Raw genomic sequence first — 26,769 nt, 5'->3', positions numbered from 1 at the left:
TTAATAATTTATAAATACTGTAGGGGATTTCACAAATTTCCACCCGACATTGCCAAACCTATCGCTTTCCCGCCTATCGGCGTTCTGCCATCTCCTCCTCCCGCTGTTGTTGTTGCCCCGCTGCTTCTTCTTCGCCCAATTCGCCAGAGCGCGCAGCAAACAACAAAACACACGGTGCTCAAAACCGCGGTACAGAGTGTCGTAAAAAACGTTATCCCTCGACTTTCGCCAAGTAACTCCGTCATGTGGCCCGAAATAAAGGCAGACGGTCGAAAGCCGCGTTCAACGCGAAAATCCGAGGATTTTAAGCCAACTCCAGTGGCCCGATTGTTTAGTGGTCCCCTTAAACGGGCTACATGCCAAACAGAGGGACCTCTAAATATTAGGCGAAGAGGACGGCACAAGCGGACATCGATAAACGAGCGGCCCAAAGCAACGCTGCAAAATGTTTGTAAACAGCTGACCGCGCCGCCAGGTGGCGCTGCCGGAGCAGGCATTGCCAGACGCAAGAAATCCACCAAATGCTGCCCTGCATTGTGAACGCCATTTTTATTGCAAGAAAGAAAGCCCGAATTTTCAAGCAAAAACGCGAGTAATTAGCGTGTAAATCCTGCGAAAAGCCAGCGCGAATATGATTTAATCGGCGACCAATAGTTTCCGTGTGCGAGCACAGCGAGCGGCGCTCAAAGTTGCCCTTTTTGGAAAGTCGAAGGAGGTGTGTGTGTGTGGAAACGACCGAGAAAATGAGGCACCAGAAATGCCCCCTAATTGTATAATAAATTTGCCCAAAAAGGTTAAAAATGCAGCGAAATTCCCCAGCACTTTGTTTATTCGTGGGCCAACTGCATAAACTTTAGTTTTCTACCCAGGATTGGCTGCATCTTTGGCTGCCCAAGTGCGTTCTTGTGTGTGTGTTTGGGGTCTGCGAAAATGTCTCGGAAGTGAGACGCCTGCAAAGGGGCAAAAAATCGGTATTGTTTAATGTGTTTTAGATGGCATAAATACGTGTCAGGTATTGTTTATACACTTGTTTTTTGTTTTAAGCCCTAAATAACTATGTGATTGTTCTTTGCTTGACCTGGTGCAAGTTGAGGAATTCGGCAGGCGTCGCCAACTGAGGCGCAGAATATAACCTGTAATTCGCACCCCAAATATGTTTAAAGTGTTCTTATAATGCTAAATATGGTTTTTAAACAAACAGGTTTTGTATTATATTTTTAAAGAAAATACCTTTTTGTATTATACAAATGAATTCACAAGCTTAATTTCATTTATAGCTAGAAAATAGAGAGGAATTTGCATTCAAAATAAGTTTAAAGTGTTCTTAAAACATTTAAATATGGTTAAAAATGTATCAGATTTTCTGTTCACCTTTAAAATATTCGTTTATTTTATTAGTTGTATTTAAATCAGAATTTTTTTTAGGATTTTAAAAGTGGTTAGCTACATTTTTGCACCATAAAATGCATTAAAAAATGTATATTCAAGATCTCTAATCATTTTTGACCCCTTTTAGGTGCCCAAAAATGGAGCAGTACATAGTGCCCCTGGAAGAGCCCGTCTACTCGGATTTGCAGGTAGTGCAAGTGCCCCAAGATGAGGTGGGGGTGAGTAGTCTCAAGAAGGCCCGGTAAACGCCCAGCTAATCCGCCATTCCTTGCAGTCCCTGGTGCTTCAGGATGACCAGCAGTTGGTGTTCAACGAGCAGCAGCAAGTGGTCTACCAGACGGCAGCTCCTGCGCAGTATCAGCAGCCCCAGCAGTCGGCTGCACCCACTTACCACATAATCGGAGGCGACGAGCTCGCCCAGCACCAGCAGCAACACCAGCAACAGCAGCAGCAACAACAGCAGCAGCAACAACAGCAGCAGCAACAGCAAGTTGTGATGCATCACCAGCAGCACCAAGTGCAGCAGGTTCACTACCAGCAGCAGCAACAGGATGCCCAGCAGCAACAGCAGCAGCAATTGCACCTGGAGCAACAGCAGCAGCAGCAGTATGTCCAGCACCAGCAGCAGCAACCCGCCATCCAGCACACACAGCAGATTTACTACACCTCCGAGCAGGTGCTGCAACCAAATGCCATCGTACAGCACATGCAGCAGCAGAAAAAGCAGCAGCAAGTGCTGCAGCAGCAACAACAACAGCAGCAGCAGCAGTACCAGCAACATGCCCCCACCTACCAAGTGCAGGCTTCACCCCAGGGGCAGCCCCAGTTGCTTCAGAGCCCCCAGCAGCAGCATCAGCAGCAAGCGCAGCAGCCGCAAACGCTGCAGCTGCAGACATCGGCACCCCAGCAGCAGCCACAGCAGCACCAGCAGATCGTCTACCGCATGACCACCACGCCGCAGCAACAAAGACCCTTGGGGGTAAGTTACAGATCACTGTAGACATGTTTTTTCCCATCACAGACTAACATAATCAAATATTTCCCTTCCGCTTAGATGCTCAACAATACCCACGTGATCGTTCAGCAACAACCAGTATTGATCCAAGCGCCGCAGCACCAGGAGCTAATTATGCGCCAGGCAGCCATCCATCCGTACAACAATCGCGTCGTCTATGCCACCTCGCCGCAACAGCAGCAGCAGCAACAGCACGTCATCCAGCAACACGTACAGCAGCAGCAAGTGCAGCAGCAACAAGTCCAGCAGCAACAGCAGATGCAACTGCAGGCCACGGCCCAGACAGCCCATTTGGTCCAGGCCCGTGTGGTTCCCCAGCAAACGCAGAACGTTGTCTACCAGCAGCTGCAGGTGCAAAAGGTACAACCGCAGCAGCAACAGCAGCAGCCACAGGCGCCTCAGCAGCAGCAGCAGCCACAGTTGGTGGCTCAACAGCAGCCACAGCTGGTGACCACCTCTTCGCCTGGAGGCACGCAGCTTGTGAGGACTTCCTTCAGAAAATCCGCTCGAGGAGGTGCTGTCTTGACCCGACCAGGAACGCTTATCACCACCAGGCCCACACTCGCGCCTACGACCATTGTGCGGCAAGTTCGGCCGCGAGGAGGAGCTGTGGGAGCTGCAGTGCCCGGCGGACTGGTTAGGAACATGCGCCCTGCTGGCGTACGACCCACTCGAGCTCAATTGGTGGTCCAGACCAGTGCCGGCGGCGACGGTCAGACCATGCAAATAGTGACACCAGCCCAAATGAAGCACATCACCATTAGCACGAATCTCGGCCAGCCGCAGCAGCAGCCACAACAACAGCAGCAGCTGCAGCAGCAGCCGCGACACATCTATCGCACACACATGGTCACCGACGGAAGCCCTCAGCAGCAGCAGCAGCAACAACCACAGCAACCGCAGCAGCACCAGCACATGCTAATGATGCGGCATGGTCCTATTCGCTACAGAGCTCCTGTGACCCTGACTTCTGCAGTTTCGGCGCCGGTTCCGGCCCCTGCTCCTGCTCCCGCCGGTGCAGTGGTTCAGTCAAGTAACATAGGCATGGACTTGGAAGAGAGGATTCAGGCAGCGGTGGTGAAGAAAGATCCGCAGAAACCGCCGCCAGCTGCACAGCCGGTGGCCCAGAACCAAATGCAACCCATGCAGATAGGAGCGGGCACCACGCTGACCACCTACTATCCCGGGGGCACTGCCTCGCAAGAGGAGGAGAACCAACAGCAGCAGCAGCAGCAGCAAGTGGTGCAGAGCCAGGCACAAGGCATCCGTCCGGCCAGTGGAGCCAGCATGACTTTGGCGGAGTACAAGAAGAGGCAAACGCTGTCGGCCTCGCCAGCTCCTGTTCCGCCACCAAATCCCGGCCTGGCACCCATAAGAGCCACAACTCCTGGAACACTGGTTCGTCCGACGGCCAAGATAACACCCTCTCAACCTACTGGACCCTTGCCCACTGGCACGAGGATCACGCAACCGCAAAGACCAATTCCAGCGGCTGTGGTGGCTCCGCTTCCTGCGCCGGCCGCCGTTACCCAGGGGTCATCCGTGATGAAGACATCGCACAACAACTACGAGATTCACTCGCAACACGTACTGAACAACCGAGCCGGCCAGGAGATAGCCGAACGCGACAAGAATAGTGCCAAGATGCTGGTGATTCTGGCCAGCGGCGAGCAACGTCTGATTACATTTACGCTTCCACGTGAGTCCTGCACGGTGCAGGATCTGCTCGAACAGGTCGGCGTCCCATTTGACCACAACACCACCATCCAGTGCGTCGAGCATCGCGGTGCCAATGTGGACTTTGTGGTCACCGTGGGCTTCACTGTGCACGAATCGGCCAGCGAGTTGATTTCCCGGGCGGAGGAGAGTTTGCAGATGAACCGCTCGCAGGAGAATCAGGCGCCGGTGGCTGGAGCAGCTGCCAACACCAATCCTGCCACCCCGAGTGCCTCGCCGGCCTACGCCCAAGCGAGTGCCGCTGCCGAGCAGGCGAAACGCGAAGCGGCCAGTTCGGCCAGTGGAAACACTTCCGCTGGGGCAGTCTCATCGGCCGGCTCTGCTGGATCTGCTCCCTCGGAGGGCAGGAAGCTGATCGATGGCTTTCTGGCCGTCTGCCAGCTGTGCGGCTTCACTGGCATGGATCACGCCCGCTGCGAGCGGTGCAAACGAGTCTTTCCGGAGCCGCCCAAGCGCAAATCCTACATGCCCAAGAACAGCGCTGCCTCCTCGCCAGCTTCGTCATCCTCCAGCGAGGCTGTGACTGCAGCTACGTCGGCGGCGGAGAAGAAACGAGAATTGGCAGCAGCTCGCTTCAGCAAACAGCTGGCCGGAGTGGCCTACTCGGCCACGGGAGTCGGAGTGGGAGCACGGGGTCGCGGACCCATGGCCATGAGGGGCGGAAGAGCCCGAGGTGGCAGGCGGGTGGCCGAAGTGGATCCCGTCGTGCTGCTGAGCAGTGAAGATGAAGCCGATGAGGGCGAGGGCAACGCGGACACTGGAAATGTAGGTTCCATGCACTCCTTGTTAGTGTTCTCTTGCCATGCTAAAATTTCTATTATATCTCCAGCAACCCTCAAACAATTCGAAATTGAACTCCAACGGCAATCTCCATGAACTGCCCGCCGCTTTTGCCTGCGAACCCAATCTACCGGAGATCGATGAGGAACCTTTATATAAAGGTAAGATCTAATTATAGAGTTGAGATACATTTTGGGTTTTATTTGATTTCTTCATTTATATATGTATCCCGAACCATAAGTTAGTTTTTGTTTACGAAATATTGCAGTTCTATAGGTAGTCGAGCTATTTATAATATACATTTTTAGTAAATTCTTAAGATACTTTATTTATAGAAATCACTTTTTTTCTGTAAAGGCAGTTTATTATACGTTTTCATTGCAAAAGGAGCTTAAATTGAAGGTATTTAAAAACAATTTTGGAAACATTTTTTTTGTTTTCTAAAAAATGGTAACAGGTTTTTTTTTATTGTCAGCGAATCAGCGATTATATTTGTTTAAGGTGTCTGAAGACTAATATTATCAGCTATTTGTTTTTGTAGAATATTGTGGGAATATATGGTATATATATCCCTTTGAAACACTTTTATTAACACACAATTTGATTTAATTCCAAATTACAAGTATTTAATTTGCATTTAGCTATTTTCGTTACCTGTTTGTTTTCGCCAGATTTGGCTACTTACTAGCTGGCAGCAACACTGCTGTATAGCAATGTTGTGTGTGCAAGAATTTCGTGTTGGCAATGCCCTTGGCCAAGCGCCGCGGCGGTGGACCGCCAGAGGGCGCCACCGCCAGCCAGAGCACGCCATTTTTACGGTCCGTCCAAAGAGAAGAAGAAGCGCAAAGCGAATGCGTGAAAACACACAGTTTTCCCCATTCTTTGCAATTTTCCTCGGACTCGCAGGGTTTTAATAGTTTTTAATAAGCAACTTAAGCGACAGAGACTAGCTGCAATATACTAGCGACCATGAACGATGAAGGTAAGCGGCGGGGAGATCGTGTACCAGCGAGTGAATGAAAAATGTGACTGGCAGCCACGAGGAAAATGGTATAATGGTGCAATTACATCCACGGATTTTCTACTCTTGCAGATTTTACCCGCGGCGATGTTACGGATCTGACGGACGTCGCCGAAACGGAGCAGTTCTCCGTGTCCCTGCGGTGCAGCTGCGTGCGCCTGGTGCCCTACAGATTCGAGATTACGGAGCCGGTAAGAAGGCGTCGCCCCGTGCCCCCTCCCCCGCCCCTCGGAATGTGTATAATACGTTTACCTAATCGCAAACTCACCTCCTCCCCAGGTGTGCTTCACCTCGAAGGGCGTCCGCATCTCGGGCGTGCTGCAGGACAAGGACGAGAAGTTCGAGCTGCACATCCACAAGCAGGAGGTGATCAAGGTCATAGCCCACTTCGGCAACGTGGAGCCCGCCCAGCCGCTGGTCACGCTTTACCTCCTCAAGACCTGCGCCGAATACGTCAAGACCCAGCTGAAGCTGCCCGACGATCAGCCCCACGATCGTGAGTAATCGCAACCTTTGATCCCCAGCTGTGGGGCATCCCTAGGCCATCCCTGGTTTCATTTTTCATGAAAATATGACCAATATGGGTTCCAGACAGGGGATTATATCCAAAGAATAATTTCCCTTTGTTATGGAATTGTTTGCCAAATGGAAATAGATACAGATAGATTCCTTAATGTAGCCTTTTTTGTCTTAATAAAACAACATTCCATACGATTACTTTATTTCCAGAAGTGGGCTTCAAGACGCACAGCTTCCACACGCGCCGCCTGATCCTGCTCTTCGACAGCGTCACCATGTCAGCCCGCGGCATTATCAAGTCAATGTTCAGCTGCGTGGACGAGATATCCTCCACAGATGCCGCCGAGATTCTAGAGAGGATCGCGGACTCCGACCGCAAGACGCAGGACAAGAGCTCGCAGCCGCCGCCCCGCCAGCTGAGAGCAGACGAGCAGGTCAGCCTGCTGATGTACCCGCCCAAGGGAACCGGCAGCCTGTGCATCCGCATGGAGGACTACGTGTGCCTCACCAAGGAGTCCTACCTCAACGACATCATCATCGACTTCTACCTGCTCTGGCTGAGGAACACGCTGATTCCGGAGCCGCAACGCGAACGCACGCACATATTCAGCACCTTTTTCTACAAGAGGCTGACTACACTAACGCGCCCGGCGGACATGAAGCAGACGGCAGCACAGAAGCGCCACGCCAGGGTGCAGAAATGGACCAAGGTGGTGGACATATTCGATAAGGACTTTATCATAGTGCCCATCAACGAGCAGTCGCATTGGTTCCTGGCCATCATCTGCTTCCCCAACCTGAAGGGTCCCGTGACGTTCGACACGAATCAGCCGGTGGAGCCGCAGCACTTGAAGCGGGCCAGGGGCAAGAAGGTGTCGCTGCAGATTGGCAACACTACCATCACCCCGCTCACAAAGCGGGGGGAGGGCGGACAACTCCCAGCCGCTCTGACGGCGGATAACGTTTGCCGGATAGCAGACGATGAGAGCGAAAGGGATGAGGCGGAGGGCGATGACAGCGACATGGCCTCGGAGGACAGCGAAAACTCGAACTCGGCCAAGGAACCAGCCGCCACGCCAACATCCACCACCACTCCCAGCAACCCCAGTCAGTCAAACTCCAATTCGCAGTCCACGCCCAGCGGCCCAGCGCGGAACATTGCCTCCGATGATGTTCCAGCCGTCAAGCAGCCCCTGATCCTCATCTTTGATTCCCTGGCAGGCGCTTCGCGCAGTCGCGTGGTGGCCACATTGCGAGACTATCTCACCTGCGAGTACCGGGTGAAGAAGCCGGATGCGCAGGCGCACGTCTTCAACAAGGACAACATGCCGGGCCACTGCGTCAAGGTGCCGCAGCAGAACAACTTCACCGACTGCGGCCTGTATTTGCTCCAGTATGTGGAGCAGTTCTTCAGCGAGCCCATCAGAGACTACAGGCTGCCCATCAAGCAGCTGACCAACTGGTTCGACTTCCTCACCGTGACGAAAAAGCGCGAGGATATCGCCAATCTGATCCAGCAGCTAATGGACGAGGGCAACCAGCAGCAAAGGCATATTCTGCCAGTGATTGAATTCCCCACGCTGAACGGGCAGTTGGTGGAGTATCCGGAAGACACGGAGAGTGCGGAGTTTGAGGAGGAGGAGGGCCACGACGACGATGACCCCAACAGCGAATTGGTGGGTTTCAGACGAACAATGGTTATGTAGTGGCCACTAATTGTATTATCCATTCCAGCATGATGATAACAACACCGGCACCGACATGGAGGTGGATCCCGTCAACGAGGAGCCAGCGCAGGGAGGCAAACCCGCCGCTGTGGCCACTGTGACCACGACGGCGACGGCCACGACTGGCAAGAGGTTCGTGCTGAAACGACGCCTGCAAAATGGATCCGTGTCGAGTCCCAGCAATGGCAACGGCGAGGCCAGCAGCAATGGGGGCATCCTGATGCCCCAGCTGGTGAGCACGGCGGCCGGATCGGCAGGCGTTTCGCCCGGAGTCGCCCACCTGGCGCCGCGTGGCCCCAGCGGAGGCCTGAAGATTCGCAAGATCGAGCCGTAGCACCAGCAGATCCTCGCCCTGCGAGCCCGCGACCCAGATGCGCATACGCCCCACCTGCCTGCGCTGCTCCAGCTGCCACAGCTGCGGCACCACCTGTAAATACGTCATTACATTTACATCGGTTATTAATTCTGTGTATCTAAACATTTGCCCCTAAAACCTAATGAAACTATTACGCTAAACTACGATTTAAAATAAAGACTACAATACTATGTATGAAATACAAGCCACTGTCGAGGGTTCTTGAGGTACTGATGTGGGGAGAGGGTTTGCTTATATTAAGCGATGTCACGTTTGTGCTCTAAAATTGTCAAGTCAATTGGAGAACTAAAAGCATTGTTGTTTTTATTTTTTCTCATCTTTGAAAAATTAATGGCTCGTAATAGGTTTTATGGGGTCAAAATGGGTTATTTGTTGTTCTTGGGGAGGCTTTTCGGTACCATTTCGTAACACAACCGATTTCGAGAGTCCGCCCTTGCCCAAACCAGTTTCGCATGTCTCGCCATGTAGGCTAGAATCGCCATGTAGATGCGGCCTACATGGTGGGACTCCTCGGGGCAGACGGATGGATGCAATTAATTTCGGCTACAATAACCAATGAATATTCTGTAGAAAGTCGCGAGTATCCAACCAAGCCAAAGTTTGGTGTGCTGCCGCTGATAGTTTTGCATTATTTTGGTTAATCTTTAATTGATAGCCCCTCCACCCGCGATTTATGCCATGTAGCTACTCTAGAACATACATGGCGAGCTACATGGCGACTTGACGCACACACACGCACACGTGCATGCGAGACAACAACACACACTAGCACGCCGCCATGTAGTTAACGGGCCAAAAAGTTAGGTTAGGCTCACAGCTGGTCGCGCAGGGGTGGGGGAAGGGGAAGAAAAAAAGAGCATTGAGTAAGGGGTGGAGTGTGGGGTAGAGGCGAATGGCGAGCGGAAAGCAGACGGCAGAAAGTAATCGATGTATCGAATGAAGGATAGAAGAAAATTCACAAATGGGCGGGAACTCGAATGAAGTTTAAATATTAAACATTAATACAATTATTTTGAATATATTATATACATATATATATATGAATATATATATATTAATGCCCACTGGAAAAATTAAGTGGATGAGATAAGCAAATCTAAGCTTAACCAGTTGAACTTTTGTTAATTTGCACCAAACTTTTGTGGTAAACTTTCTTAAAATATTTTTATCTAATTTATAGTTGCCTAAATAAAAAACTTACTGACAACTATCGCTAAGACCACCTCCGTCTCTACAAATTTCAAGCCATTGTTTTTAATGGCAGACGTCGGTAAAATATACTGTGCTTTACCTAATTTAAAATAAGTATTTTATGATTAACGTTTCTAACATATTATTTTTAATTTAAATTTAAACATGATTACCGATAGGTGTCGCGTGAAATTTTAGTGCTGCGGCAAACATCGATAGTCGATAGCTCCCCAGATAACCGATGTGCCCATCTCCACTCTCCACCTCCCACCTCTACCGCGTTTGCTGCTCGCTCGCTGAAGAAAATAAAATTAACCAGGAGCGCAAAAAACGCGAATCTTAGTTATCCGCGCAGCTAGCCAGGCCCACGGCATCGAAAAGGGTTAGCAGAGTGACCAATAAACTGGCGGCAGTGGTTTGTCCACTGCCCACCGCTGTTGTTGTGAAATAATTAATAATATTTTCGGGCAGATGGAGCCCCTCCGCCTGCGACTGTGTGCGTGCCTTCGCACTCGCGCGCGCGTGTGTGTGTGTGTGTGTGTGTGTGAAAAAAGAAATTGACGGGGGGAAAGCAGAAAGAAAGGAAGAAACGCTGGGAAATGGGCGTCCCGAAAGTTAAATGACATTTTCGCACGTAACTGAAATGTATATATACGTGTATTAATAAAAATAAATACACACTGGCCAGCAGGCAAAAACCAGAGGCGGAGAAAAGTCGTCGGTCGTCGGCCGCCGCGCGCATGCCCCAAAAACTGGGAGTTGAGTCGCAGCCTTTAGTTCCCGCACTCCCCAGCCGAGTCCAGATGCTAGTCCCCAAGATCGCGTGCGTTTGTGGCCAAAAGCGGGGATCCGCCAACTGGCCAGCAGCCGTGTAAATTGCACATTATAATTGCAAAATAAGCGAGTGCAGTGCAGTCAAAATAGTAGTGGCCGCGTGCGCGAGCGAGACGGCAGGCAAACGTGAAAAAGTGAGCGGTTCGGCTATTGGCCCGCCGCACTGCTGCCGTCCCGCTCTGGCGCACGCCTCCGCCGCTTGTCGGCCGTCTGTTTTGGTTTTCTCTTCGTGAAAATAAGCGCGCGAAAGGGGTGCTCGTGTACTTTCTTTGACCCACCGCCCACCCACTCGGCCCCCGTGCCCCGGGGGCGCCACCTCGCGTGATAAGCGATAAAGCCAGATGTTTGTGTATATCTCGCCGCCAAATGTCCCCGCATCACACGCACATACATGTTGCACACATTTCGCTTGCTCGTCGCTCGCCCTTTTGCCGCCTTTTGACTTTCGGCCGCGGGCCGCGTAACTTGAGCCTAATTTGTTAACGCCCGACAACCTTCTTTGTACATAATACACAGCCCGACTTGCACACCGAGAGCCACCAAAGAGGCCCAGGAATTGTTCGGTCACATCTCACATCCCGCAGAGGAGCAACGTTTCCAATAAGCAAGCATACATAAATGGTTTCTACTTTTATTGGTCTATTAGGTGAGTTCGAAGCGGGGGTAGTGGTACACCAACTTCTAAGATGGTAACCAATAAATCCAAATTACTGCTCAAGTTGCTCACTTTTAGATATTATCAATAATAGTTATAAAAACCACAACTTTATTTTGTTTATTTATTTATTAATATATTTATTTATATATATTTATTTATACATATTTATTTATATATATTTATTTATATATATTTATTTATATATATTTATTTATATATATTTATTTATATATATTTATTTATATATATTTATTTATATATATATTTATTTATATATATTTATTTATATGTATTTATTTATATATATTTATATTATATAATATTACACCTCAAGGGAAATTAAAGTTGATTTGCCGACTTGAATAAATATAGATAATATTGATTAAAGTTCATCTAAGCGCACATTAACTTCAAATAAGACTATTTCTCATCTTAATTTTAAACAATTCATTTCATTTTCGAATTATATATATTGGGATCTGAACTTTAACCTGTACCCTTATTTTAACAGGATTTATAAAAGGCTTTAATCATACTAGACATATGGACACTTTCGATATAAAATCTTCTCTTAATTAAGCACACGAAATCTATAATAAAATCCTTCTTTACTCCACAGACATTCAATCATGGTGGGAGATACCGTGTATTTCGCATTTCTGTTCATTGTTTAGTTCCGCCTTTGATCTGCCCGACATAGACATCGAGGTAAGTAAATGCCTAAACCAAACCACAGAGAATCCAACTGATAAGCCCCTGAAATCCCTCCCGCAGGACCTCGAATCGGCGCTGCTCTCCGATGGTACCAGCGATGAGGATCAGGTCGCCCTAGTGCCCGAGTTAATTGTGCGCCTTCTCAAGGGCTGCGATGCGCTACAGTCGGTAGCCAAGGAAATCACACACAGCAACTATCAGATGTTCTTGCGTCGCTTCCTGCGCCAACAGTGTCGCCTGCACCAGACCGAGAACCACTTCGACACGGACATTGACTTCCAGTCGCTGCCCGTGCGCAAGCGCCTGCACATCCTGCACGATCTGTGCCACTTCCGCCTGGACTCGGCCGATGTGCAGGTCATCCTCAGCAATCTAGAGGCGGACAGTCTGCGCGTGGAGCCCCTGGGCTACGACGCCAAGAACTCCGGCTACTGGTACTTCTACGGCACGCGGCTCTATCGCGAGGACAAGGCCACCGGCGGAGCGGCAGCCTCCAGTTCGGGTTCGTCCGGCTCGGGTTCGGGAGGCGACGGAGCCTCATCTGGCGGAGCGTCGGGCAGCAAGGGAATCGGCAGCAACGGCACCGTCTGGCAGGTCATCTGCTTCACCGAGGAGGACTGGCAGAACTTGGCCGCCAAGTTCAAGACCTCGACGAACGCCAAGGAGCGCGAACTCTTTCACATACTCGATGACAACTTTCTGCCCAAGTTGCCGCAGCTTTTCCGCGAGCGTGAGCGTTTGAGGCGGAGAAAGTGAGTGCAGTAGTTAAAATTAATTGGGATTTTATACAGGTAATGGTTTTACAAAATCACATTACTAATGGTTTTCGTTCATTTCCTTCTCAGACTTCTGCAAGTGCGCAACTCCAGTCGCATTCGTAACATCGCGGAGCTGAAGGCGCGGCAGGAGGAGGAACGCCAGCGTCGTGAGGAGGAGCGCCAGCGTCGGGAGCGGGAGAATCTCTACCAGGAGCGGCAAAACGCTCACTGGCTGGCACCGCCGCACCAACAGCAGCAGCAGCAACAGCAACAACAACAGCAGCAGCAGCAATCTCAGCAGCGAACACGCAGACGGTTAGCACGCCAATGCTCCTAAGAGGGTCGACAGAAGCGACGGCCACATCCCACATCCACAAACAGGAACCAACACCGAAACAGAAACATCCAACACATTTGCATACCAAAAGCATCTTTGATTTATGTTTTCAATTGATCTTTTGAGTTGCCGTAACTTTATGATTTGCTGAGTGAATTTGTGTTGCCAAATCAAATCAAATCACCGTCAACATCTACGATTAACCCAGGACCAGGATAAGCGGAACGAGGATCAGCACTTAATTTGAGTTTTGACCATCATTTAATTTTGTATATGGAAGAATTGGTTGGATTTCGTTTTCAAAAAAACTCTGTAAGCATGCTTTTTGATATATTTGTACCTAAGTTTATTTAAAGTCGAGTTCTCAGTTTCATCCCATTCACGAGCCACAGACATTGACAGAATCAAGTCAAATATCCATTTATTATCAGATTATTATAGCGCGAAAAAAATGATTCAATAGAATTCTCATTAAATTGCCTTTAAATCAGCTTAGCCCGACAATTTGTTAGCGTCGCATTTTGTTTGGCTATTTATTAAAATAAATAAATAATATTATTGAATCACATTTATATACGATTTCAGTGCATTATCATCACATCTTCAGACAATAATTCAGAATTTAGTTGATAGAAAAATATTGCTACTTGCTTATTTATCACATTGTTTTTGTTTCTCTTGTGCCCACTATCTTTTAGATCCCAATCAACTTCGACGGCTAGTGGTATTTCAACCTACGCAAGCTCCCTCAGACGAACAACCACAACTAATTCGAGCGAATTTCTGTGCCACAGGGAAACCTTCTGCCTCTCGCCAGAAATCGACGAAGACGACGACGACAACGACGACGACCAGGCGGCCGTCGACGCGGAGCAGCAACCAATACAGCAGCAGCCGGAGGAGGAGCAGCGGCAGGAACCGGAGGAATTATTAGCTGTCTCAGCAAGTGGCGACGATTTTCGCTCCCCAGAAGCGCCGAATTCGCAAACGCCGGCGGAATTGAAGAGCAAGAGCAGTCACCACCACCACCATCATCATCACCACAAGAAGAAAAAGTCGGGAAAGAAGCAGAAGAAGCGACACCATCGAGATAGAGATCGTGAGCGGGATCGCGAGCACCATCATCATCATCGGCGGCGACACAAGCATGCTTCAGAGGCAGAGGAGGGCGAGGACGACAACAATAACCACAACAGCAACAGCAATAGCAACAGCAACACCAATAGCACCAGCAGCAACAATAGTGCCCAGCCCAAGCGACGACGAAGTGGCCAGCAGCACCATCAGCAGCAGCAGCCAGAAAGTGCCCAGCAAACTACTTCTCTAAGTCCCGAGGACAAGGAGAACTTCTGCCGACAGCTGCAGCTCCTGGACACCAATTCGGCGGCCATTGCGGTGGCCACGAGCATTGCCGATCTCAGTCTGCCCTCGCCGGTGGCACATGACAGCGAATCGGAGCAGGACGAGCAGCCGGCAGCAGTGGTCCCAGAGCCACCAATAATAGCTTCTTCAATGGCGCCAGCGGCAAATGTGAAGTTGCCCGGCAGGCAGACAAACAATTCGCTGAGTTCGCTGACTGGGAACATATTCATACCGGGAGGAAGCTCCCAACAAACACAGCAGCAAACGTCGCCGCAGCAGCCATCGCAGGAGCCGCAGAGCAGCGGTAGCAGCAGCCACAGCGGCACCACCACCACCGCCAGCACGGTGCGCTCCAAAAAACAGAAGGCTGTGCTGAACAGCAGCGGGAGCAGCAGCGCCAGCAAAGTGGCGGACAAGGCGGACCGGAACCTGAGCAAGGCGGAGGCGGGCAAGTCCAAGAAGTCGGCGGCGGGCTCATCGGCTTCCTCGTCGTCCAGCAAGGCGGAGCGGAACAGCGGTGCCTACTCGGACAAGAGTGGCGATGAGTAAGTGAGGGTGGAGAGTTTCGATCCCCAGACACAACACATTCGTACTATCCGTTTACTGTCTGCATATTCTTTGACCATTCCTTATGCTTCTGCTTGCTGTTGGAGGTGTGGGCATCATGTCATAGATATACGTACATCTTGATTAAGCATACATCACAAATCATTTTCCTTTTTAAGCAAAAAATTTCCCTGAAAATACATACTAACAACATACTACAGGTCTTACAAATCAGATTATTTTAATTCTAAAAATCTAAATTGCAAAATTGGCCAATAAAACATTAACAAGACACTAAACACAATTTGGAAAAAACTTAATCAAGGTATAATTGTATCTCTCATGCATAAGTGTTCATGATGCTCAACTCTGTATTGTTGTTGATTTTGATTATTGAGTTTGGGCCCTTTGCTGTGGTCTCGGTTTTATTTCTATAACATTTTCTCTTTCCTAAGTTATCACACGAAATTCGTAACAACTATTGAGTTTATCTATAAGGCTTTGCATGTTGTCGGCTCTTTTCATTCATTCACCCATCAAATTGTATATAATATGATCAATTGATTAACATATTTATCATTGTTATTGTAAACTTTTGTACCCACCCGCAAAACAAACGAAAAAACATTCCGACTGTTGTTCATCAAAAACCCAAAAAACCCCGATAAAATGTAGCCATGTAAATAGTAGCAACCGTAGCACCACCAACAACAACAGCAGCCTTAACAACAACAACCATAAGCACGCGCCGCACCACAGTCACAACAACAACAACAGCCACTCAACAACGACGGCATCGGCTACAACAACAGCAACAACGACAACGTCGCAGGGATATCAAAACAATTCGAATTACAATCATAATCAGAATAACCACAGCAACCAAAACTCCCACTCACACCACACCCACCACTATCACCATACCACTAATATTTACAGTAACAACAGCAAACACAAATCCAAATCGCACCACTCCCTAACCCATATCAACAACAACAACAACAATAATAATAATCATCCTCACACAACAAATGCAACAAGCACACCACAACAACACCACCCAGTAACAACCACAAACAACAATTCAACGTACAACTCCTCCAATCATGCGAATATTCTTAGCTTCACCGAAACGGAGGAGGTCCTGCAGATCGGAATGCACAAGGTGCTCGTCTACGTGAAGAACCATCGGGATGCCTGGCCATTTGTGGATCCCGTCGAGGAGGATATAGCACCGCGCTACTACTCGATCATCAGGAGGTGGGTGGTATTAATCCCTTACAAAGAAAATGTCTTTAATTGAAAAAAAATTATTTTGCAGACCCATGGACCTTTTGAAGATGGAGGACAAGCTGGACAGCGGCGAATATCACAAGTTCAGTGAATTCCGAAACGACTTTCGCTTGATTGTCAACAACTGCAGATTATACAATGGGCACAATAATGGTATAATTAACTTTTTCAACAACAATCGTATTAAAATATAATATAATCACCTTCTTCCACAGAATATACTGAGATGGTTAACAATCTGCAGGATGCTTTCGAGAAGGCCACCAAAAAATACTTTGATAATCTCTCCGACGACGAGGACGACGATCCCAATCTGAGCTATCCCGCCGCCGACTCCAAAATGAACGTGTTTCGCGAGAAGTACTTCAGCAAGAAGGCCAAGGAGGAAACGGAGAAGGATGCGCCAGGTCGTGTGGAGAGCAGCGCCGACGAGGATCTCAGCGAGATCGAAGCGGAGGCCCCGCAAAAAGCCCTAAAACGCAAGCGTAAGGAAAAAGACAAAAGGCGCAAAAAGAAGACCAAGAGTAAGGCGGATCTGGAAACGGATGATGAGGACTTGGAGACCGAGCGGGAACCAACGCCACCACCTCCACCTCCTCCGCCGCCAGCGAGCAAGAAAAGCAAAACGGGCAAGGTGGCCAAGGAAAAGGAGAAAGATAAGGAACGAGAGAAAGATAAGGAGAAGGACAAGGAGTCAACTTCATCCAAGCGGGGACGTAAGACCAAGGGAGAGAAGTCCGCTTCGAAACCCAGCAAACAGCAGCAAAAGACCAAAAAGGGTGCCAAGAAGTTGGCCCCCGAGTCGGACCTGGAATCGGATCCAAGCGACAGCCGCGAGAGCGAGAACTACAGCGATGATGACCACTTATCGTTGGCCAAAGCCAAGTCCCTAATTAAGCCCACAGCGCGAACGATAGCGGCACAGAAGAAGAAATCAGTGCCCGCTGAGTCCAAAGTAAAGATGCCCACGCCAGTCAAACGTCAGGTGAAAGGCAAGGGCAAGGGTGGACGCAAGGCAAAGGACGACTCGATGGACAGCGAGCTGTCTGATATGGATGTCAAGAAACAGCTGCCTCCGACGGCAGCTGCTGCGCTAGCCGAATCCGCCGCCGACCTGGAGGAAGATGCGGATGATCAGCCTGCGGGAGAAGACGATGATGAGGACAGCTCGCGGTCTCGCAGCATGTCCCCCTTCAAGGTTGATCTCCACAAGAAATACTCAAAAAGTGCCCTTAACGATGATCTCTCCGAGCTGCTGACCACCGTAAAAAAGGTTTCCACAGCGGAAACCACTAAACTAAGTGCCCGGCACCAGGATGAAGCGGATGGGGCGAAATCCTCCCGAGACTCTGACGGCGACTTTAAATCTCTGAGCAGCAGCCGGGCCAGCTCCGAGGAGCGTCCGCCGGTAGCAAAGAAAGGAAAAAAGGCGGAGAACTCGAAAAAGGAAAAGAAGAGTAGAGACAAGGAGAAAGATAAGGAGAAGGACAAAGACAAATCCCGCAACAAGCACAAAAAGGGCAAGGAGGATTCCCCAATCTCGGCAGCCGCCGCTGCAGCCGCAGCTGAGCAGGCTGAACTGGAGATGCTGCTGCCTTTCATGGACAAGTACGATGTGATTAAGTACCGACGCAGTCGTGCTGCCCTGAGTGGTTCCAGCGCCTCCAACTCGATAGCTCCCTCCGAGGACTCCAAGCCAGTAAGCACCAAGAGCAGTAGGGAAAGCAAAAAGCCCGCACCAAAGCGAGAAAAGTCCCCCGAACCTGTGGAACACAAGCGCGGGCGCAAGAGCAAAGACCAAAAGCGATCAAAGGAGTCAGATAAGCCGGAAAAACATGAAAAATCCTCGAAAGTCGACTCCGAGAAACAGACCGAAAAGTCTAAGAAAAAGGAGGAGCAACCGAAAGTAGCGGAAAAACCTCCAAGAGAAAAATCGCCTGCACCGGTAGCTCCTTCGGAAACCATAAAAGAACCTCCTGTTCCAACTCCCGCCACTCCCACACCAGCGCCCAGTAAGACCAAGGAAGCGCCAGGAAAAGCGGCAGCCAAGAAAAGACCCGACAAACAAATGCCGCCGCCTCCAAAACCAGCCGACAAGCCAAGTGAAAAGGGGTCTGGCAAGAAGGCTTCCAGCAAAAAGGCAGCCCAAAAGGCAGCGGGCCAACCGCAGACCAACAATAACACAAACCTCGAAGCATTGGACGTGGAAACCGAACAGACTCTCAAAGACATAAATCGCTGGCTGGAGCACACTCCCCGGTTTACAGAGTTCAGTTCGGCTAGCAATTCACCATCCCGGTATAATCTCTTGGATGATTTTGACTCGGGAATAGGTAGTAAACTAGACGCGGCAGATTTTCGACGACCAGTGCCATTGGCTGCTCCAAAAGCGGAGCTGGTGCCAACCAAATTGGCAGAGGCACTCAATGATCTGGTGAGCGAACCAAAGGAGCCAGCTAGCAAGTCGGAATTGGAATCCGTGGCTCCCACGCCGAGCAGTGTGAGCAGCAGTTGTGGAACTCCACCGCATTCGATGCACTCTGGGAACTCCATTGGCAGCACGTCCGCCACTGCGGCCTCCAGTTCGAATTGCTCTAATAATTCGATGGCTACTCCCTTACCTGTGGCAGCTGCTCCGACGCCGACGCCTGCTCCTCCGCCACTGCTCCCGCTTCCCAAACCAAAGGAGCCGAGCACCACCCAGCTCATCCTCAATCCACCACCGCCGCCTCACATCAAACAGCAGCTGGCCAAGGAGGCCAAGCGCAAGTCGCTGAAAGAAAAACAGGCGGCTCAAGCTGCCCAAGCTCAGCAGGTGAAAGCCAAGACGAATGTGATGAGGACAATCGAACGGCTCCAACCAGGCAAGGCAAAGGGAAATCTCTTACAGAATGTAGCCGGCAAATCTACGGAGGAGAGTGCAGACTCGCACTCAGGCGCTAATCCAGTTGCCACGAAGGTCAAGGAGCTGAAGAATGCTCTCATCACCGAAACATGCGAAGGAGCGCCCAAACTAAGTTTGGGTACGGTTCTGAAGACGCAAGATTTTTCATTGGGTAAAAGTCTTGAGGAAATGTCTGGGAAGAAGGCCACAGATGAAGGTGATAGTCCGAACGAGGAAACCAAGTCGGAGAACACCTCGACACCCACGACCCCAAACAAAGAGCCTCCGAAGCCATTTGAAGCTCTTCTTGAACTCAGCAAAATTGGAAAATCCTCCGAAACGTCAAAAACCGAAGCAAGCCAGAAGGAGAAGCCCAATCTCAGCGCCTGGCTAAAGGCTTTCGGTGGTCCAAAGGTTAGCAAAAAGTCCGAGGAGGAGGACAAGCAACAGGCGCCCTCGCAGGATCTTCAAGGTGACGCAAAGGTGGCTCCACCAGCGCATTCGCCTGCCGGGGATAACTTCTCGCTGCCAACGGTGATGCGCCAAAGGAAGCCTAGCACTGGCAGCACGAATTCAGAGAGAAGTTCCTTTAGCCAGGATCCTGATTCCCCAAGAATAGCCATCGATGAGCGCTACGGATCCTATGCGGCTGGCTCTTATACTTCCCCAATTGGTGCCTCACCCATTGGAGCATCTCCCATCATGGTTTCTCCCAAGCCCAATGATGATATGGGGAAGCCAGCCTCGCCCTATCCCCTCAATGGAGCCATCAAAGTGGGTTTCTACCAGGACACCACGACCAAAAGCAGTCCGGACAAGAGCTGCAGTCCCAGGGAGATGAATTCTCCGTATCCCCAGTACTCCCAGCACATCTACTCCTCCGCCTCGTCGCCTAATGTCTCCACTCCGGATATGAGTGGAACGTCACCCTATGGAGGTGGGAACAGCTACAATCCTTCGGGCTCTGAGGCGTCCAAGACTCCGGCCTACTCTTCCACATCCCCGCTTCCTATATACGATCAATACAAGCAGCCACGCTCCCAGGAATCGGATTACAACTCATCGATGAGTCCGAGCACCCCGAACCCACATTCGCCCTACCAACAGCCGCAGAGTTCTCCGTACACCACCCCGCAGCAATCGCAATCGACGCACCCGTCGCCATATCATGGCCAGTCGCCGTACCACCAGCAGCAGCACTCACCATATCATCCACCCGCCACTCAGCAGCAGCAGCAACAGCAAACCTCGCAGCCCTCTCACAGTCCGGCGGCCCATCAGCAGGGTCTCAGTCCCATGCATAGTGTGGAATCGCCTGCATCCTCGGCGGCCACGCAACCACCCACTCCGCTGGCTCAGTCACCGGCGGAGCAGCAGCACTCGCCGTACCAGCAGCCCGTGCTGTCACCATACCAGCAACCGCAGCAACAGGTGCAGCCGCCCGTGGTTCCACCAGTGCAACCTGCAACAGGTGCCGTGTCTTCAACGCGTAAGTGCTTATATCTTTTGCAGTTCATACCCATATTAAAGGCATCTTTATTCCAGCTCTGAGCAATAATGGTTATGCGCCCACTCACGATAGCTACCAGCAACTTCAACAGCAACAGCGATCCTTGTATAATCCAGCTACTCTGATTAATCCTCTGCCGACTTCTGCTTCCTCAACCGCCTCAATAACCAAGCCCAATAATGACTGGAGTCTGAACCGCAGCCTGTTGCCGCCGAGTATAACCAATACTGTAAACCAGGCCACACAGCAACAGCAGCAGCAACAAGCAGGGCAATTACAGCAGCAGCCACAAATGCAACAAGCAACACAGCAGCAATTGCAAGCAACAAATCAACAGCAGCAGCAATTACAAGCAAACTCGCCTCAACAGCAGCAACAGTTGCAAGCACCACAGCAACAATTGCAAACACCTCAGCAACAACAGCAACAGTTACAGGCACCGCAACAACAGCAGCAACAGTTGCAGACTCCTCAGCAACAGCAGACACAGCAACAGCAACAACAACAGCAACAGGTGCTGGCCCATCAGCAGCAGCATAAGCCGAAATATCCAACCTATGCGCAATACCAGTCGACAAATGCCGCAGCTAATGCAGCAGCCGCAGCAGATGCAGTGGATACTTTGCAACAACAACAACAACAGCAGCAGCAGCAACAGCAAAAAATTGTGCCGCCCACGTACGGCAGTGATATGGCCACATTTATGCAGCATCAAATGCAACAGCCTCCCAAAACAGATACCCTGATAAATCCACTAAAACGTCCTGGAGAGGAACTTGGTATGGATTACAGTGGTAATGCGGCGAATAAAATGGCAAAAATAGACGAAACTCCTGCTCAGCAGCCGCAGTTGCAGCAACAACAACAGCAGCAGCAGCAACAAACCCAGAACCAAACGCAATCGCTGCTTAACAAACAACAGCAAATGTTTAATAGTTTCCTGGGTTCCATGGCTTTTGGAAAACCACTAGGAAACATTGCACCTGATAAGGCATTCGAGATGTACAACCGAGCGGCGGCCATGGGTTTTCCCAAGGACTTTGCCAAGGACAACAGTTGTCAGCTGCAACAGCAACAGCAGCAGTCGCCACAAGTGACCGCAAGCAAGCAGCAGACAAGTCAACAGTCGCAGCCTCAGGCTCAGCAGCAATCCCAGCAGACGCAGCCACATCTAACGCAGCTGCAGGCGGCGCTTACTCAAAACTACCAACAGCCACAGCAGCAGCAGCAGCAAGCGCAGGCTCAGAAGTTACCGCAGCAGCAGCAACAACAGCAACAGTCGCAACAACTAAACTACCAGCAGCAGCAGACACAGCTAAACCACAACTATACAGCTCAGCAACAGCAAGCTGCAGTGCCGGACAAACCAACCGCATCGCAGTCAACTGTTTCTGCTGCTGTGACCGGCGACATGACCAGCAATATGATCAACCTGCCCTCGACTGCCCACCAGCATCATCTCAGCCAGACGCACCACCTGGCTGCCTACAACAAACCCACGCCGCCTCCTCCCCAAACCTACAGCAATCCCTTAATGCAATCCATGCTGGGCTATGCGGGAAACTATTTCGACAAGACCATGCCGCCGGCAGCTCACATGTACAGTGCTTCAAGTTCAGCAGCCACCGCCTATGGGAATCCTGCGCAGCAACTGCCGGGTAATTATGTTCCCGGCAACAACAATCCCGCTCACCAACAGCAGCAGCAGCAGCCGCCACAACAGCAGCAAGCTCCTGCAGTTGCCCCTGCAGAAGTCAAGGCTCCAGCGAAAAGGGGAAGGAAGAAGAAGGCAGCCACAATTGCAGCAGAAGCAGCAGCTGCAGCGGCCAAGCAGCAGCAACAACAGCAGCAACAGGCGCAACACCAGCAACAGGCTGCCGCCCAGCAGCAGCATCAACAGCAGCAACAAGTGGCGGCCCAGCAGCAGCAGCAGCAACAGCAACAAGTGGCCGCCCAACAGCAGCAGCACCAAGCCATGCCGCAATACAATATGCCTCAGTCGGTGGCCTCCGTTTCCGCCGCCGTTGCCACCAATAACCAGCTGCAGGCGCATGCGCAGGCGCTGCACCAAGGCTTCCAATTGTATGCCGGTCTAAAGTCCGGAGGAGTCTCCTCGCCAGTGGGCAGCTCAGCAGCAACGCCGGCCACCAGTGGAACCACCAGCAATCAGACGGCGGCCGATGCGGCAGCCATTTCATTGAAGACATCTACAGGTGGCATGGTTCCAGGGAGTGCCTTCAACTTTGCGCCTACACCAGGAGCTCTGGGCTTGTACGGCGATCAAGCAGCGGCAGCTAGCAGCTATTTGGATCAGTTCAGAGACGCCCCCAATCCATACTATATGCCACCAGCGCCGGCACACAGTGGAGCGTCCGCGAATCCAAGTGGGAATGCGGCGGACAAGAGTCAAAATCCACTGAACTCGGCAGCCGGATCGTATCCCTTCCTGGCGGCGGCACATCCTTCCTCGCGGGCAGCGGCTACCTATCCGTTTGCGGATCCCAACTCGCAGCTGTATCAGCAGTACCTGCGGCGTGATGACTTCCACACTCGAATGATCTTCAACCAAAGTCTGCTGGGTGGGCCGGCAGCGGCGGCGGCGGCAGCCGGATACGGGCAACCGCCACCGCCGCCATCCGCCTATCAGCGCGCCGCACTGGGCATGCCCAAGCCGTACGACATTAACCGGCAGTCATGGTTTTAGCAGTACGCCAGTGCCGCCAACGTGGATCTCCAAGGAGACGACCTGACGGGGGCGGCAACTGGAACAGCGTCGGGATCAGCGGCAGCTTCAGCTTCCTCAGCAGCCACTCAGCGATGAGATCAAAGGAGCACACAGGCTTAGAAAGGTTTCAAACTCACACACAAATTGGTTCCAAAGAGGTTAACAAGCACCAGAGTTTATTCGGCGGAATTTTAGGAACTATTCTATTTTTTTAAGTTTAAAAGTTTATCTCGATTTCACGCTTAAAGAAATTCTTAATTGGCAGTTTTTAAAATATTTCATTAGAGAAACCAAAAGTTGGAGAACCAACTTGTATTCTAGCAAGAAGCTGAATTTGTATGTACAAGTGAGGTAATCTTCTGGAGGCATGATTGTTTTTTACTGCTGTTTGATATTCATTTGCGAGACTCGAATTCCACTGCCCGCACCCTCTGGCTTTGCCGCGATTTTATTTTTTGTATTCTATGAACATCTTTTTTTGTGCAATGTTTCCTTTTGACTGCAGTTGCGCCCTGGACTTTGGCCACGCCTAATTAGCAAGTTTGTTGGTCTGTAGTTTGTAACTCTTGGTAGTTTTTAGGTTTTAAGTCTTTTGTTAATGACAATTAATTTTAATCGGTGTAGCTAATTAGGCCTGTAATCTATTTTAATTGAACTTAATTTGTTTTAAATGCTTAACAAAGAAACTAAGCAGAAAAGCGAAAGAGAAATAATGCAAAAATTCAAAGAATTACTCTAAAGCCCCCTCCTGACTATAATTAGATTTTAGTTTTTTCCAGAATTTAACTCGTAACTATAGAACTCGTGTAAATTAACTACGATTATTAATTTTATAACTATGACTATTATGACTATTATCGATTCGTGATGCGGGCGATTTGTTGAAATATTTATTAATCCAGCTAAACAAAGAGATTCGCAACACAACTAAAGCTAAAAACGAAGCACTTTTAGTTTGTAGAACGCCAAGCAGATGTATAAATTTTTGTTAAATATGCTAAGGAAACAGTACGGTTTAATCATTAAGCTCCACCCATCAAGTAAAGTAGACCCATGTCCACCCACAGAGCTCACATATGTGCAACATTCCGCCTAGTCCCTCATCCCCGCCCAAATCCCAATAAAACATTTGCTGTACATACAGGAAGAACTAAAACAGACATGTAAAGACTTTTCTCGTTTTTACACATCTCAAATTGTAGCTTTAAACGATGTAAAAATCGATATAGATTTGACGAAAAGCAAACAATTAAACATTATGAAATATGAATAAAAAAGTGTCTTAGTCGCCATCAAAGGCGAACAGAGCAGATGAAACGAGATGGAAAGGCATTAACCGAGCGCCCGTAATAATATTTAATATATATACTATATAGTGAAAACAATAAACAAGAGAACCCGTATTCAGTTAAGTTGTTAAAGCTTTCGTTTTGCAAACGTAAATTTTAAATTTAATTACGATAACATAGTTGATAAACCACAAGTGGACGAGCAGCGATACGAGGTTGCGAAGAGACGGTACCTAGAGCATAACAGAGCAGCAACAAACATATTTAAAGAACCACAAGCTAAATATTATATTAATAATGAATAAATTATATATATATATACACAAACATATATATTATATGCAGTAAATGCAGCGAGAGCACATTATACATAAATCTGTATGTATAGGCCACGGCAGCAGCAACAAGAGTAAATTACAATAAAGAATTCTATTGCATATTGTACGAAAAAAACAGAAGTCCAAGGCGATAATTTCGCCCAACAATTATTATGCAATTTGAGGCTCTCGACTCTCGACTCGCGGCACGCGTTCATTTGCATACAATTACTGCCCTTCACCAGCTGCTGTTCCCAGTTGCCAGTTCCCAATTCCCAGACTGCAATTGCAGACAGCTGTGCTTGATTAAGGCTATACTAGGTACGCCACACGGCTTATGGAACACCTCCATCGATCATCTGTGCGCAGGTCTTCTAGAACGGCACGAAGTCGGGAAGCAGGCTTTCGAATCGCGCATTGCTGAGAGCAATTGATCGGATTTAATTGTCGGCGCACCGGCGATTACAGCATTTTCTTGAGCCGGAGTGCAGTGGAATGACATGCGGCGGCGGGGTTAACCCGGGAGTCTTGACTTTTCGAGAGGGCAAATCAGCGCCGGGGTGAGAGGTCAAAACTCCGGCGATGACGTGTTGCGAAGCAGGTTAAGGAAAAACACCCAATTACCCCGAACATGCCGCTAATGAAATATAAAATGCGTGACTAACGCAGCCCGCAGCCCCAGTTCGGATCCAATGCCCTCTTCCTTGGGGTTTTCCGGCAATTAGCCGGGTTTTCAACACCCATTAATACGTCGTAATCTATATCAAAGATATGGCTTTGAGTCATTGAGTCTATTTATGAACCACGCAAAGTTCTTGTGATTAATGATCTCTGAGCCACTTTGCTGGCCGGCGGTAAGCGAAATTTCCATCCGGTTGGAGCCTGTTGAATTGATCTTTATATTTATAACAATTACTGCGCATGCTAATTGGTTTATTCACCAGGCACCAGCGGTCGAAACGGTTTGAAAATGTATGGAAATTAAAGCAAACACAGCACCAAAAAATGGAAAAAATCAAGTCAAACCGGCGGGCAAACATTTAAAATTATAACGAACTGCAAGCGTGCATAATAAATTCGAGAATATTTAAATTGCAATTTGTTAATTAAATGCCGGCAGTTGCGTAACGATTGTTAACGTTCTGTGCGCGAAATTCTTGCGATGTTATTGACACGCAATCATTCGGCGGCTCTGCCTTTGTCGATTAACCTGAGAATTTCAGATATTCAGATTCGGATTCAGTTATTGAGGTATTCTAATTGGCCGAAGAAGGCGTGGCATCCGTACATGGTCCCTCATTGTGTGTAGTCACGCTGCGAATTCACCTGCCGGCAGGCGGGGGCATTCTAAAACAGCCTCCGGCTCGAGATTTATGTGCCGCATTATTGCATAATTTACGAGCTCGCCGCTGGAGCTGAAACTAAGCAAATAATACATAATAATCATGTTGGAAGAGTAGCAGAAAAAAAGGAAAAACTGAAACAATATTGTGCGTCGTCGTTACGTTGGTGACCAAAAAGGTCACTCAATTTATGCAGTCGCAGCCGTAATTGTTGCTATGGCGTTGAGGCTTGATATTCCACTCTATAAGCAAGGTGCACACTATATAGATATTTTCAGTTCTCGCCGCAATTTTGTTGCACTGCGATCGAATAGAACGTGCTATTTAATTGGGTGTATCAGCTGGGCGAAGGTGGTCGAGGTATTCCATGTTGTTAGGAAGGTATTTTAGATCGGAAGATAGGTATTTTATAAGGCTATAATTCATATAAACGAATCATAATTG

The 26,769-nt window shown here is 49.4% G+C and overlaps 2 protein-coding genes across 8 annotated transcripts; both read left to right on the top strand.

Moving 5' to 3' along the window:
* Positions 1 to 134: 134 nt before the first annotated feature.
* Positions 135 to 8,748, top strand: LOC108028326 (sentrin-specific protease 6). Of its 4 annotated transcripts, none has more exons than XM_050886833.1 (9): positions 135 to 715; positions 1,517 to 1,607; positions 1,664 to 2,368; positions 2,444 to 4,906; positions 4,971 to 5,082; positions 6,015 to 6,133; positions 6,222 to 6,438; positions 6,675 to 8,137; positions 8,196 to 8,748. In XM_050886833.1, the coding sequence occupies exons 2-9, from the start codon at positions 1,527 to 1,529 to the stop codon at positions 8,520 to 8,522; spliced, it is 5,487 nt and encodes a 1,828-aa protein (XP_050742790.1). In that variant the 5' UTR covers positions 135 to 715; positions 1,517 to 1,526; the 3' UTR covers positions 8,523 to 8,748. The 4 variants fall into 4 exon arrangements, with proteins under 4 accessions (XP_050742790.1, XP_016955548.1, XP_016955547.1 ...); XM_017100059.3 differs by having other exon boundaries at positions 6,672 to 8,137; XM_017100058.3 differs by having other exon boundaries at positions 135 to 1,012; positions 6,672 to 8,137.
* Positions 8,749 to 10,011: 1,263 nt separating this feature from the next.
* LOC108028319 (mediator of RNA polymerase II transcription subunit 12) lies at positions 10,012 to 24,788 on the top strand. 4 transcript variants are annotated; one of them, XM_017100050.3, is made up of 10 exons: positions 10,012 to 10,137; positions 11,106 to 11,235; positions 11,867 to 11,955; positions 12,022 to 12,713; positions 12,807 to 13,034; positions 13,755 to 14,963; positions 16,087 to 16,224; positions 16,286 to 16,410; positions 16,473 to 20,630; positions 20,687 to 24,788. In XM_017100050.3, exons 2-10 carry the CDS (start codon positions 11,208 to 11,210, stop codon positions 23,353 to 23,355), a joined length of 9,336 nt encoding a protein of 3,111 aa, XP_016955539.1. In that variant the 5' UTR covers positions 10,012 to 10,137; positions 11,106 to 11,207; the 3' UTR covers positions 23,356 to 24,788. The 4 variants fall into 4 exon arrangements, 2 of the variants coding, with proteins under 2 accessions (XP_016955539.1, XP_016955537.1); XM_017100048.3 differs by having other exon boundaries at positions 15,640 to 16,224; XR_001768379.3 differs by lacking the exons at positions 16,087 to 16,224; positions 16,286 to 16,410; positions 16,473 to 20,630; positions 20,687 to 24,788 and having other exon boundaries at positions 12,807 to 13,368; positions 13,755 to 13,780; positions 13,851 to 13,934.
* Positions 24,789 to 26,769: the final 1,981 nt, after the last annotated feature.

The sequence above is a fragment of the Drosophila biarmipes genome, chromosome 3L (assembly GCF_025231255.1).
Source record: "Drosophila biarmipes strain raj3 chromosome 3L, RU_DBia_V1.1, whole genome shotgun sequence".
NCBI lineage: Eukaryota > Metazoa > Arthropoda > Insecta > Diptera > Drosophilidae > Drosophila > Drosophila biarmipes.
This window is presented reverse-complemented; position numbering and strand designations above follow the sequence as displayed.

Bases quoted from the DNA above. Each gene is read 5' to 3' on its own strand.
- LOC108028326 (XM_017100059.3), top strand. From the start codon at position 1,527: ATGGAGCAGTACATAGTGCCCCTGGAAGAGCCCGTCTACTCGGATTTG. The intron at 5,083-6,014 runs GTAAGATCTAAT...CTACTCTTGCAG, and splicing joins TGAGGAACCTTTATATAAAG to ATTTTACCCGCGGCGATGTT. The intron at 6,439-6,671 runs GTGAGTAATCGC...CTTTATTTCCAG, and splicing joins CGACGATCAGCCCCACGATC to AAGTGGGCTTCAAGACGCAC.
- LOC108028319 (XM_017100048.3), top strand. From the start codon at position 11,208: ATGGTTTCTACTTTTATTGGTCTATTAG. The intron at 12,714-12,806 runs GTGAGTGCAGTA...TTTCCTTCTCAG, and splicing joins GAGCGTTTGAGGCGGAGAAA to ACTTCTGCAAGTGCGCAACT. The intron at 16,411-16,472 runs GTATAATTAACT...CTTCTTCCACAG, and splicing joins ATACAATGGGCACAATAATG to AATATACTGAGATGGTTAAC.